General features: G+C 40.4%; 1 protein-coding gene across 3 annotated transcripts in view; it reads left to right on the top strand.

Annotated features, from left to right (window-relative positions):
• Window positions 1-13,559, top strand: part of LOC146506444 (transducin-like enhancer protein 4) — a 45,451-nt gene that overhangs the window by 26,901 nt on the left and 4,991 nt on the right. For all 3 annotated transcript variants that reach the window (XM_085180491.1, XM_085180493.1, XM_085180492.1), the window contains 12 exons: window positions 1,436-1,452; window positions 6,116-6,238; window positions 8,342-8,395; window positions 8,485-8,637; window positions 8,961-9,093; window positions 9,348-9,535; window positions 10,903-10,979; window positions 11,125-11,374; window positions 11,486-11,733; window positions 11,930-12,077; window positions 12,956-13,106; window positions 13,324-13,400. In XM_085180491.1, the coding sequence (XP_085036617.1) occupies window positions 1,436-1,452; window positions 6,116-6,238; window positions 8,342-8,395; window positions 8,485-8,637; window positions 8,961-9,093; window positions 9,348-9,535; window positions 10,903-10,979; window positions 11,125-11,374; window positions 11,486-11,733; window positions 11,930-12,077; window positions 12,956-13,106; window positions 13,324-13,400 (1,619 nt within the window). The remainder of the gene's footprint in view (window positions 1-1,435; window positions 1,453-6,115; window positions 6,239-8,341; window positions 8,396-8,484; window positions 8,638-8,960; window positions 9,094-9,347; window positions 9,536-10,902; window positions 10,980-11,124; window positions 11,375-11,485; window positions 11,734-11,929; window positions 12,078-12,955; window positions 13,107-13,323; window positions 13,401-13,559) is intronic.

The following is a 13,559-nucleotide window of genomic DNA, read 5'->3' as shown; positions in this document are numbered from 1 at the left end:
TTCTACTCTGTCCGAGCACTCAAAGCACTTTATACAGCTAATTCATTCACCCAATCACACCCATTCACTCAAGCACTTCTAAGCTTAAGTGCTCAGCATTCATACACATTCATTCATACTCCGATGGATGCATCGGAGAGCAACATGGGGTTAGTATCTTGCCCAAGAATATTTGGCATGTAGACTGGAGCAACCTGGGACCACCGACCTTCCGGTTAGTGGCTGATCCGCTCTGCCACCTGAGCTACAGCCACCCCAGTTGTGTTTTCTACTTTCTTGCTTTAGTTGTTTTTATCTTACTGCCCACTTTTATTTTTGTATTGTATGTTTTGGTTTAGGCACCAACACCACTTGGTTAGCATTTAGGCTACGTCCACTTTTTTCAGTTGTTTTCACGGAGTTGTGCATCCACAAACGGCCGAAAATGCTTTCGTGCATCCACTACCGTGCATGCATAAAACACAAGAAGATTCGACCTGCCTCATTTAATCTGCCGCTTATTTACTTTTCGGCTCTTTGAAACATCGCGGCAAAATGTTGAGGAAAAGCACCGAGTTGTTGCTGCGAGTAACACAAAAGTACAAAGTTGCAAAATCGAGTGAGAGTTAAAGAATTTGAAGAAAAGCCACCTGGAGCATATACAAACTGATATTAATCTTTAATAGGGCTGTCAAAATTCAGAGCAAACAAAACAACTGCTGTACAATGCCCTCCGCTATCTTAGTTTAACTGGTCACGTGACTGCATCATATGACTAACATGCCTCATCGTTTTAGAACGTCTGCATTTTTGCTGTCCAACACTTGTCCACGCCTTAGTGTTACCAGTGTGCTGAGTTCTGCCCCAATAAAGTTGCAAACATCAGCACACAACCAGAAAAAAAGACATTTTCAAAACTTAAGTCTTAAAGCTGAAAAACTGAGGTTTCCACTTCTTACTTTATCTAAATCCTCAAAAGGTTCTCCACAACTTTGCAATTAGGATTTAGAGCAAGTTAGGTTGATTGATTAATCTGCAGCTGCTCCTGTTCATTTGTCAAAGTGCCTTGGGTAAAATAATGAACTTAGAGTTTCCAATGTGTAGATGTCTGCTTTCAAAGACACCCCTGTCACTATCAATGTGTGAAAGCGTGCGTGAATGGTTAATTGAGAGCAAAACTGTAAGAGATTTATCTGTTAATTTGGAAAAGAGGTGTAAGTGCTATTTATTTGCAGTAGTACTCTAATAGTACGCCTCAAGATCCATAAACAGTAATGAAATTCCACACTATCGTCATCAAAAATATCATAAATTCGCCATTAGCTCTCTTTTCGTATCTGTATGTATCTGTTATATGCAGCAGTGTGTGTGTTTGTGCATTTGCCAGTGTGTTCTTGTGCTTCAGACATTGAATCTGTCATTCTTTTTTTCTGTCTCATGCCCTCCGCCCTCTCAGACAGAGACTCAGTCAAGGTAAGTCCTTCCTTTCTTTATTCCCTTTGTAAAAAAAAAAGAAAAAAAGACATGTTTAGAGCATAGCTTCACTTCTGCTCGCTCAACTTCTCTGTGTCATTTTGTACTTTGAATTATTTGTTTTTTGTTGATATAAAAGGGTAGACAAGTTTAGATTTTTATTCATAACGCACACAAAAAGCCTGTCTGTGATGAAATCTTGATGTTGGCTTTAAGGATGTCTATGTGCACGTCTGTGTTCATGTAAAAGAGACTGTTAGAGACAGCCATCAAACTGAAAACAGTTCTGTGACATTTCCAAGATCCTAAATATTTACACATGTAGTATTTGATTGAAAACATTACTGTAATATTGTTAATATGTTCCCACAAAGCTCCGAACATGTCGGACTGGCGACATGTTCGGGGTGCATCCTGCCGCTCGCCAAATGACAGCTGGGATAGGTTCCAGCCCCCCTGCCATCCTTAATTGGATAAGTGGTTAAGAAAAAGAATGGATGGATGTTCACACAAATGTCCTATTATGAAATTTTATTTTATGCTTGTCAATGTAATTGGAAATGAAAATGACCACACTGAGGCTTAAAGAAAACATTATAAGCTTCTGATCTTATTGTCATTTTCATATTCTTCACTTGTGCTTTGTGTGTAATAAAAATATCAGATATGGGAAACTGGTAACAGCTCGGGAAGAAAAAAAACAAAACAGTGTGAAAGAGAAACCCCAAGGTGAGCAGAGAAGAAAGTGGGGGGAAAAAGCACAGTATGGTTAGTGAAGGAAGGAGGGAGCAGAAAGAGGCAGCGCAACAGATCACTGTTCTATCCAGCGCTTGTAGTAATTAGTCCCTTAAGCGCAGCGTTTTTCCCAAGGCAAACATTTGGTTTGTTGAATACTCAATGAGCAGATTAGCATTTCTTTATACCAGCAGCCTGAGCGCACACACTTTTACACAAACATGCATGAGTTTAGAAGCCTGTGCATGTGTGTGTGTTCTTTGGTGTTTTGGAGTAGGCGGAAACAGGAGGAATGCTCTAACTGGAGGTATGTTTGTTATCTCTTGCCCCCCATGTAGTTTTCTCCTCCTCCACACACACACACACACGTTCAAACACACCTGGATGCACATGCACATACGCTCAGAGGTGTAGGCACCATGATGGGAGAGATTAGCAGTGTGTGTGTGTGTGTGTGTGAGTGTGAGGTCACAAGAACGCTTTGATAAAGATAGAGAGAGGCCAGAATGATGGATGCCTTTCATTAGTGCCCTGTGAGAACACACACACACACACATGCAGAGCTGCTCTTTGACATGGCGGCCAACAGTCACTTCATGAAACCAATAAGCCCCTTGTCAGTGGTCTGCAGTTGCCTTGGCAACAGTCCACAGAGTACAGTGTCTGAATTGCATGAACATCTGTGCCTTAATGTCCTTGGCGTTAGCACCTCACACACTGATAAAGCTACATGAATGTAAACACTACTTGTGTGTGTGCTTGTGTGTGTATAGACGCCAGTACAGGCAGTCAGTTATGCAGTTACTTTATGGTGTGTTCAAGGACTACAACTTCACAGACCTGATTATGAGTACACATTAATTGCTGGATCAGTGGTCAATGACAATTCTATTTTAATTCTGTGTTTTTAGTGTTTGTAGCTTTTTTAAAAGTCATTTCTGAAATGCAAATTCTCACAAACAGGTTTTCTTTTTTTTAATTACCTTAAATCAAATTAGACTCGTAGAATCACATAGTAACATTGTAACCATCTTTGTCTGTCTGCGGGATTGTTTTTGTCTTTTTTTTTAAAAAGAAACAGGAGGAATACATTTCTAATGAGGTCGCTTTCAAGTTTAGACTGACCTTTACAGTTAATCACCTGTTGAAGTATAAATGCAGTGCAGCTTGTTGTTTGTGCGATCGCTACAGTGGTCTTCTCTTTCTATGCTTTTTGTGTTGAATTTTGTCGCTGGTAAACAAGCTGTACAGATGCAGTCTGCTTGTCTTTGTTTATGCCGGGATGCTCTTTAAAAGCTCTGCATACAATGTACAGTCTGGCTTCCCATGCTGTGTTGGCTGCAGAATAATAAGTGACAAATTGAGCTGAGCAGAGTGAGAGAACTATTAGACAAAATTACATCAAGCCAGAGTTCTAAAGATTTTGGGGTTTTTACAGAAATCATTTGTGCAGAGCCCCCTCTGGTCCAGCGTAGAAAAAAACATATTTGTTTATATAAATTCACAATTCTTAGATCTGTGCAAATTTGCTGATGACTTCAGAGAACAAGAACGTCCCTTGTAGTTTAAATTGTTTAAAACTGAAAGGCTGGTTTTGAATTTATAGCACAAATATGGACACTCTGTGAGGTAAATCTACCCTTAGATCTAGATAAATTGGACTTACTTGGGCAATGTGGTTGTCGCTAAAATGTCTCTGTACAAAGAAGTTGTTTCTTTGGAGAACAATATGAGAGGATTTACACATTTACACACTTTTTTCATGCTGCAAATGGGGAGGTTCTGTGTTTTTGTGCATGTTGATGAAACAGGATTTTCAGATAGCATGCTATTTAGTATTTTCTGTGATAAAGTTTGGCAGTAATTTGATTGAACAAGTGGCTCTGTGTGGCTCTATCTTCTTATAAATATGCAATTTGTAAGTAAAATGTATGATTTTTGGCACCTGGAACCTTTCTGGCTTCCATCTGGTCGTCTGCTTGTAGCCCTAATCCTGAGCAGGATTTGGTTGCATCTAGTTAAACAGTCTCTGTGGAGAGCAAAAGAAAAAACACATTTGCTCAAATGCAATCTTGAAAAAGCTTAGTCTTTTTATTACCTTTACTGTACCTAAAGTCTTGTGTGTCCACTGGCTACACCAGAAACCCCTCAAAATTGACCTGTTGCTCCCAGTGGAAGACTCGAAGCGGAAAACAGACAAAGTTAGATTTTTTGGAAAAGGTGTCAGACTCAGGTGCAGCAACTTCTCAGTGTCAGACTACATTTGAACTGGATTTGAACTCTATTTTTATAACCCTGTGATGCACCTCAAACATCCACGCTGAGCATAAATTTACAGTGCCTAACAACGGCATAGTAACCTCATCCTGGACGTCCGTGCTCCTAATTACCCGAGAGACACTAGGGAGCAAGACTGTTTGTAAAGCTGAAAAATACAAAACACTCGAGGTTGCAGATATCATTATCAGGACCTGCAGAATCAATTTGAAATGGGAGGCAAATATAATTATGATGTGAATGAAAATGAATACTCTCACTCAACCACACCTCAGAGGTCCTCACGTTCATAATGCTCGTGCTGTCGGCAGCGCCTTCATTTGTCTCTGCGGCAGAATTAATTTGCTTTGATGTTTTTGAAAGAGCTAATTTGCAGGCTAATTAATCTAATCAGTCTGGAAATAGAGCGACACAGAGTCAGGGGCTCAGTTTGCCTCGTCTCACTCAAGACGAGACACACACCTGTACACACACTGACTCCTTAACACTGTTTGCATATATGGAGTACTAAAATGTAAACAGGTACAAGTGCTGCCTGAGCAGCACACTCACGCACACAGACACACACACACACACAGTGAACCCCTCACTCCTCCCCCACAGAATCTGTGTCATCAACACTTGCAGCACGGCAAAGGGCAGCGGAAAGGTTACAAGCGTGAGTTAGTGGAAAGGTCGAGCTAAAGGTCCTGCTTTATTTTTCTTCTCTGTCCATCGTCTGCTGGGTAAGAAGGACCTCCCAATGAGTGAGTGAGAGAGAGAGAGAGAGAAATCACCAGAGGCAGGCAGAGCCGGAGGGGAAATGTTTAGCTGACCTTATTTTGATCCTTGCTTCTCAAAGAAGATTAATCCTTCAGTAATGGTATTTAAAGGATGCCATATTTGATTAAGAAAGAGAGACGTCAGCCAAGCCCTCCCCGTGAAGCTGCGATGTTGTAGTCAAACTGTCAAGGCTGCAGTGCGGCTTTTGTATTGTGTGATACAGTAAAAAGGAAATTGTTTTGACAGCCAGGGGATATTTTAAAAGCGATACAGAAATCTAGCCGCGGCGAACGTTGTGTCTGCACCGCTCAGCTTTGTCTTTTTGCTCAGATTGTTGACTGACCGCACGGCTCTCAACACATTCCAAGTTTCTTCTAGCGGTAAAAGCTGCAGCGTACATATTTCCTATCAGTCTGTCCTGGGGAAGATTAGTAATTTATCTCAACTTTTTTTTGCCTTTGATAATCACATCTTCTTCAGTGGAGCTTGGATGATTCTTTCTGTGTCCATTTGGGTTGGGTTTCACATCCCAGAAAATGTAACCTAATCTTTAAATGTATGTTTTTGTTGAATACAAACAAATGTAATTTTATATTAATTTTCCTTCTGTCCGGAAGTGTGTTTTGTTGCTATTGGCACAAGTTTGAGTTATATGTGTTTCTGGAATTCAATGTCAATGGAAATGAATGATTTTCTATAGCAAAAACCGTTGCTCTAATAGCTATTTTCCACACATGTCTGAGCTAGAAAACGGGCCTGTTCTTGTCTGATTCTGCCTGATTTCTGATTTTATTATGATTTTCCAGTGCAGGGTTTATGTACTTTACAAACAAAAAAGATCAGTTTTAATCAGTTTCAGTTAAGTAAATGGTTGTTTTTTTTCTTCCAGAGCTCATCTGTCTCTCCATCAGCCAATTTTCGAACTGGAGAGAAGCATCGAAGTTCAAGCGATTATTCCTCTGAAAGCAAAAAACAGAAGACAGATGATAAGGAGCTGACCTCCACACGCTATGTGAGTGAATATGCTAAAATGAATCGTTTTTGAGCTGCGGAGAAGATTCATTATCAAGCTCATTAGAAAGGATTAGGGACAGGGAGAGCTCAATTATTCAGTTCTCTTGTGATTACATGGCTCTGTACTGTCATATCTACAGTAACTACACTTTTTGGTCTAAATGAAGTAAACTGAGATTATTTGTTCTTTATTTCAGAGATGAGATTAGGAGAGATGCTAGAGACTTGTAGAAACATGGCACACCAAAGGTCTTTGAACCAAGGATGATGCAGTTTATGGCCTGTAACTCAGTCAGATGACCCACTGGGATGCTTCTAGTGAATCTGTTTTGACCAATATATATTTAACAAATGGCGTGTAGCCTGTGAGCTAGTTCAGGCAGGCAAGTCAATCTGCGATATACTGTACACATGGAACACCCCTCACTCTCATCATGTTATATACCAACCATACCTGTTTCAAACCTTACCACCCCACAAATGCCACCTTTAGCCGCTTTGTTAGGTACAACTGCTCAGCTGCATGTTAATTCAAATATCTGATCAACCAATTACAAGTCAGTAACATGCAGACATGGTCAAGATGAGCTGCTGAAGTCTAAACCGGGCATGTTTGCTTGTCTTACGAGTCGCAACATTTGAATGGCAGGGTCAGAATATGGCACCAATGATGTGAAAGCACTGACTCATTCCACCTTGTATTAATGGTTCAGGCTGCTGTTAGTATAATGGTATGTGGTTAATGTTTTCTTGGCAAACTCTGCCCCTCAGTAGCAAATAGGCATTGTTTAACCCTCTAAAGCCTAACCTGTCACTGGTGTTAGACAGGTAACAGTTGCTTTCTAAAAGCAAGGACTATGCGCTTTTCAGTGATATTAGGGTCATTACGGTAATCCCACGCGTTGCAGCACCATTGAAGTTTGGTTGAAACAAGACAGAGTGAGTGGTTTGATGGTGCTTTACAGAAAACAGACTTCTTATCAGGGATTTGGGTTCATTTTATTGCTTTGTTTTTCCTGTTTTCTGTGTTATTTGTGGTGCCCCGCATGGGATTACTGTAAAGCACAGAGTTGCTGCTTTCAGGAACCACTGGAATTTTCTGATTGGTTCAAGAGTTACGGTAGTTTGATCTAAAAGTTTGATGCCCCCATTGGTCTTAATGGGTTAAACAGCTTACCTTGGTATTGTTGTTGACCGTGTCTACCCATTTATGACTAGAGTGTATCCATCCTCTCGCTGCTTCCAGTAGGATAATATACCATGCCACAAAGCTCAGATCAAAGTGTTTTCTTCATGACAGTGAGTTCACTGTAATCAAATGGCCATTTGACGTGGTGGAAATTTGGGACGTGGTGGAGATTCGCATCATGGACGTGCAGCTAACAACTGTTTGTTGCAATCATGTCAACATTGACCCAAATCTCTGAGGAATATTTTTAGCACCTTTTTGAGTCTATTTCATGAACCATTACATCAGTTCTGAAGGCAGAAGAGTCCAACCCGGTATTAGCAATGTGTACCTAATGATGCCCATCAGCAAATATAACACATGTGGGGTGTGTGGCCTCAGACTACTTCTGCTAAAATATATTATTACACTATTTTATGGTCTTCTCTCACAATGAGGGAACTATTTGATTAAACTGAATTTGTACATGAATTTGTTATTAGGTGTTGAGTTCAATAAACTGATTCTGATTTGTGTTCATATAATAAATTAATTTAAATTAAAAAAAGTTCAATTCAATTCAATTTCTTTATTGTCCCACGAGGGGAAATTAGTTTAGCAGCAGGACAAAAATAAACAGAATAAAATAATAATAACAATAATAATGATAGAAAGTTCAAGGACAATTATTTGCCATTAAGGAGACAAGACGCAGTAGGGATAAAAGAGACCTGGAGTCTTTTAGTCCTCCTCGGAGGTACTCTAAAACGGCGGCCGGAAGGCAACAACTCAAACTCACTGTGAAGTGGACACAGACATGAGCACACACACTTTTCAGCAAAGAATAATTAGCTTGTTGCCTATTCTCAAATCTACATTCTGGGAGGTCTATTTTATTTACCTTTGTATGGTCCTTGTTTGTGTTTGACCCAGGAAAGTGATGGAGAAAAGAGTGATGACAACTTGGTCGTCGACGTCTCCAACGAGGTATAAAATATTACCTGCACACTACCAGTCTACCATCCTGTGTGTTACCTGTTGAGAAAATGTGAATTATTTCGGTTTAATGTTTACAGGATCCAGTGTCTCCCCGAGGAAGTCCTGCACACTCTCCTCGGGAGAATGGGTTGGACAAAAGTCGCCTGTTGAAGAAAGACCCACCACTGAGTCCTTCCTCAATTGCTTCCTCCAGCAGCACACCTTCCTCCAAGTCTAAAGATATTAATATGGTGAGTCATTTGTGTAGCCTCCTTTTCATTTAATTTCTTTCAAGAAACCCTTGCCCTTGCTTCTGTAAAAATGATCAAATAGTAAATCTGGCAAACTGTAAACCGCATGAAAGATGTAAGATAAAATCCAAGAGATAAAGGACACTATTCGACATTTTTATAGAATATCAATTTAATGAGTCTTAGAATAAACTGATGCATGAATGCTCCTGCACTGTTATTATATTTGAAAAAAAAAAAAAGCATAAAGATTTATTTCCATGTCTTTCACCTCTGAAACCCTTCTGTATGTAGAAATCTTTCTTTTTTAATTTGTCCGGTAGAATGAGAAGTCAACAACTCCCGTGTCCAAGTCCAGCACTCCCACATCCCGCTCTGAAGCCCCCACACCCAGCAGTGCCTCCACCACAGGCCTGAGGTCTGCACCCAGTAAATCATCAGGAGTTGAGGCACTGAGTAAGTGTTGCAAGCATAACATAAAACATCTCTGCCTGCATCTGTCAGATGGTGGATATGACTCAGTGCAAATACATGTGTATATGTTTTTGAAAACTGAAAGAAAAAAACCTATTACCATAGACTAGCTTAACAAAAATCTCTGTATTTAAGACTAAACCTTTGCTTTAAAGCAAAAAAAAAAAAGAACCTTTGTACACCACAGTTGAAAAAGATAGATGTTTGCGTCACAATCTGGCTGTCTTGTTTTGTAGCTCCTGGTCTTCGCACACCCCTGGCAGTGCCCTGCTCGTACCCTGGCCCATTCGGAATGGTTCCTCACCCTGGTATGAATGGAGAGCTGAGTGGAACAGGAGCAGCCTACACTGGCTTGCATAACATTTCCCCACAGATGAGTGCAGTGGCCGCGGCCGCTGTGGCAGCCTACGGACGCACACAAGTGGTACCTGAACACTCACAGATGCGTGCAGACAGCAGACGTAAACATTAGCTACATATTCTGTCAGTGTTAAAAATGTACTTTAAAGACAAAAATGATTTAGTGGAAAACAACTAATATTGTTTTAGTAGTGATGTTTGGGGATTCTAATGATTAGTCAATTTTTTGCAAGTTATTCCATTTAGGTGCGTTTTTTCGACTGTATTTTCAACCGTTTATGTCAGTTGTGAAATGAGAAACTGTCCTAAAATGGTAACCATGTATGAACAAATATTCTCTGTGTGATGACAATCTTTCACCAGGTAGCAGGTAAACACAGTACCGTTAACTACCATCCCCACTGAAACCATGCAAGCGTTTTTGAAAGATTAAAAACTAAACTGAATTAGAATAAAAGCTAAAAATGATGGTCTCACCAGGATTTTATTATTATTTTTCAGTTGACTGTTGCTTAAATCTACTTTGAAATGCTGGCATGTATCTTGTACCAAAAATTTTAATTGGAAATTGACTTCTAGATAATTTAGGAGTACAACTTCATTCATAAAAAATGTATTTAGCATTTCAACTTTTAATTAGTTTTAAGATTAATCCCAATGGTATGCTTATGTTCAATTAGTAAGAAAATGCTTAAAAACATTGTGCAAAAAAAGAAATGAAAACTGTTCATGGCGATGGTTGAGGAGGTTGAAGCAGGGCAACACGTGGTATTTACTCAACTAAAGAGTTGATGAGCAAAGCAAAACCTGCAGCTAAGGAGTGTGGACAAGGTAGAGCATAAAGACTGTTTCTGACGTTATTATAACCACATATCATGATTCACGAAAAAAAAAAGTCATTGCAGCCTTTGAAAAATGTCCTGCCTCTAGAGCACACTTACCAGGATTTTCCAATAATGCAAGAACAGGCGAGGGCACTTGTTTCCAATTTGACATGCTATTTATAAAACGTCCTTCTCTTAATTAATTTTAATCCTCCTGTTAATTCAAAACACCTTGATGTCTGGCAATTAATTCCTACTGGGTATCTGTAATGACCCAACACAAACAGTGGGAAAATCACTTAGGTTAAGTCTACACTTTTCTGAGAGAGAAAATAATTTCCACATCAGAGTGTTTTTTAAAAACACCTACTTGCGCTTGGTTTCGGCTTGAGTCATAGTTGGGATTAAAACTGATCATTTGTTAATTTTATAAATGAGGTCATTTATTTTTTTTTACATCATAAATGGATGTAAAAACACACCTTTCCTGTCACCTGTCACGTCACTATAAATGCCTTCCTGCCCTGCACACCTGACTTCATTCAAGTCTTCTATTTGTTTAAGCATTTTTGTATAATTTAAAAATGGTCACTCTTGTGTTCTTTAGGTAGGATTTGATCCTCACCACCACATACGTGTTCCTGGACTTCCTCCTAACCTGTCGGGCATTCCTGGTGGAAAACCGTAAGTGTTGTTTAGTCTTTCTTAAATGGCTTAATCAAACTGAGAAAGTTCACAGAAACACACATATATTCCCCTCTGCTTATGTTTTCTTACTTTTCTCTCATCACCCTTTATCACCTCACACGACCCTTTTATTTTGCTTCAGAGCTTATTCCTTTCATGTGAGCGCTGACGGACAAATGCAGCCTGTGCCTTTTCCTCCGGATGCACTGATCGGCCCTGGCATCCCGCGCCATGCTAGACAGATCAATACTCTCACCCACGGGGAGGTGGTGTGTGCCGTTACCATCAGTAACCCTACACGTCACGTTTATACCGGCGGCAAGGGCTGTGTCAAGGTGTGGGATATCAGTCACCCGGGCAACAAGACCCCTGTTTCCCAGCTGGACTGCCTTGTGAGTGCAACACATTGGTCCTCATGTAACATACTTTTAGAATACCACTTTTACAGCCACTAGTTGCTTGCATGTATACATTTCAACGACAGTTCTCTTTTGGCACATCAGAACAGGGATAACTACATTCGATCCTGTCGGCTACTTCCTGATGGACGAACTCTTATCGTTGGGGGAGAAGCGAGTACTTTATCAATCTGGGATTTGGCTACACCGACTCCACGGATCAAAGCGGAATTAACTTCGTCTGCACCTGCATGTTATGCTCTGGCCATCAGCCCGGATTCCAAAGTCTGCTTTTCCTGCTGCTCTGATGGAAACATTGCCGTCTGGGATCTTAACAACCAGACTCTGGTTAGGTAAAGAACTGGGGAATGTAATTTAAGGTTATTGAATTATGCTGAACAAAAAAAAAAAATGAACCTGCTATTAAACCAAAACAGCGTCACATGTTGGCTACACATTAGTTTAGTCAAGATGCTGATCTGGTTGATGTCAAGCCAACTTGAAAGAAAAACAGTATTGTTAGTTATGGGTTTGTCTGTTTCTCTGCAGGCAGTTCCAGGGCCACACAGATGGAGCCAGCTGTATAGACATTTCTAATGATGGGACCAAGCTTTGGACCGGAGGTCTGGATAACACTGTCCGGTCCTGGGACCTGAGAGAGGGACGCCAGCTGCAACAGCACGACTTCACCTCTCAGGTACACATTTATACACGTACTGCACCACGTGACTATTGGGAGCGATCATAATGAAGCAGTGTGGAATTTGTTCCACTCCTCCGGCAGCTTTCATGTGTGTGTTCAGGGTTCAAAAATTTGGGTTTTGCACAGACGTCTATTATTATTTGGTGGTAAAATGTCACAGATGAAAATTGTGCACCCCAGGACAAGTCACTGCCATTTGCAGTTTGTGTGATTACTGTCTCGGCTTTTGATTTATTGCAGTCATTTACAAGCTCAGTTCAGAACATTTAACCCACACTAAAAGCCCGGCTGAGCCCTGTCCTCAAATACTTTTAACACTAATAATATGTGCAGGTAGAATTTAGTTTTTTCCCCCTTGTGAGTAGAAAAGCAGCAATAATAGACCATTACTGCAATTTTCCTGAATAGAGCCATTTCAGTGTGCACATGAGGAGGTGAGTGTGCAGTAAAGAGAGCTCAGAGAGGACAGTCATGGCTGATAGAGTTCTTAGGCTTTCCAGTAATGTCAGGTCTAGCTCCGCTCCCCCCTGCTACAGCTTGAGCAAATCTGGAACCATTTGACAGAGAAAAGAAGTAATGGTTTACCAGATTTTTCAGCTATCAGTTGTATCCTGTGCATGCATTTTGCTCTTCCGTGGTGTAAAAAAGGGATTTTTAAAAAACAATAAGGACTTAACTATTCATCTACCTCTTTGTAATGTAAAAGGTTGAGGTATAGGACTATGACATATTTTTGGAACATCTATCTGTGCCCACCTCCAATAGACAGATGCATACCTTACCCTAATATAAGAGATATACTGAGTATTATTTACACAGAATATAGGGAGACATAGCTGTCATTAAAATGGGTATGTTGGTGTTGGTTGCAGATCTTCTCACTGGGATACTGTCCAACGGGAGAGTGGCTGGCAGTTGGGATGGAGAACAGTAATGTGGAGGTGTTGCATGTCACCAAACCTGACAAATACCAGCTCCACCTGCATGAAAGCTGCGTGCTGTCACTCAGATTTGCGCACTGTGGTAAGCATAAACAACTTTATTGAGATGATTCTGTTGTCACCAGTATTTTGCAACATGAAATGAATATATGTGCCAGGTCTTGAGATGTTAACGATGAGATAATGGTTTAGCACCTGAGCGAGCAAATTAACCTTCACTTAAATAATTTACTTTGGCTTTTAAAGATTGAAAGCGTTTTTCGTTGCCGTAGCCTAATGCAGTTGTCGATCCTCTGCAGGGAAGTGGTTTGTAAGTACAGGAAAAGACAATCTGCTAAATGCATGGAGAACCCCATATGGAGCCAGCATATTCCAGGTAAGTGGGCAAGAACACAACCATGGATGAAAGGCAACTGAGAGGCCAAGTGCAGCACAGCGTAATAGCCAAGAGTTATGGATTTTAGAGAAATAACCCAGGTAGAGAAAACACTGCTTTTGCTCACTGATTGTAAAGTTTAGCTATCAGGGTTCTATA

The sequence above is a fragment of the Neolamprologus multifasciatus genome, chromosome 12, assembly GCF_963576455.1.
Source record: "Neolamprologus multifasciatus chromosome 12, fNeoMul1.2, whole genome shotgun sequence".
NCBI lineage: Eukaryota > Metazoa > Chordata > Actinopteri > Cichliformes > Cichlidae > Neolamprologus > Neolamprologus multifasciatus.
Note: the sequence above shows the minus strand (reverse complement) of the source record. Positions and strands in the feature narration are given on the sequence as shown.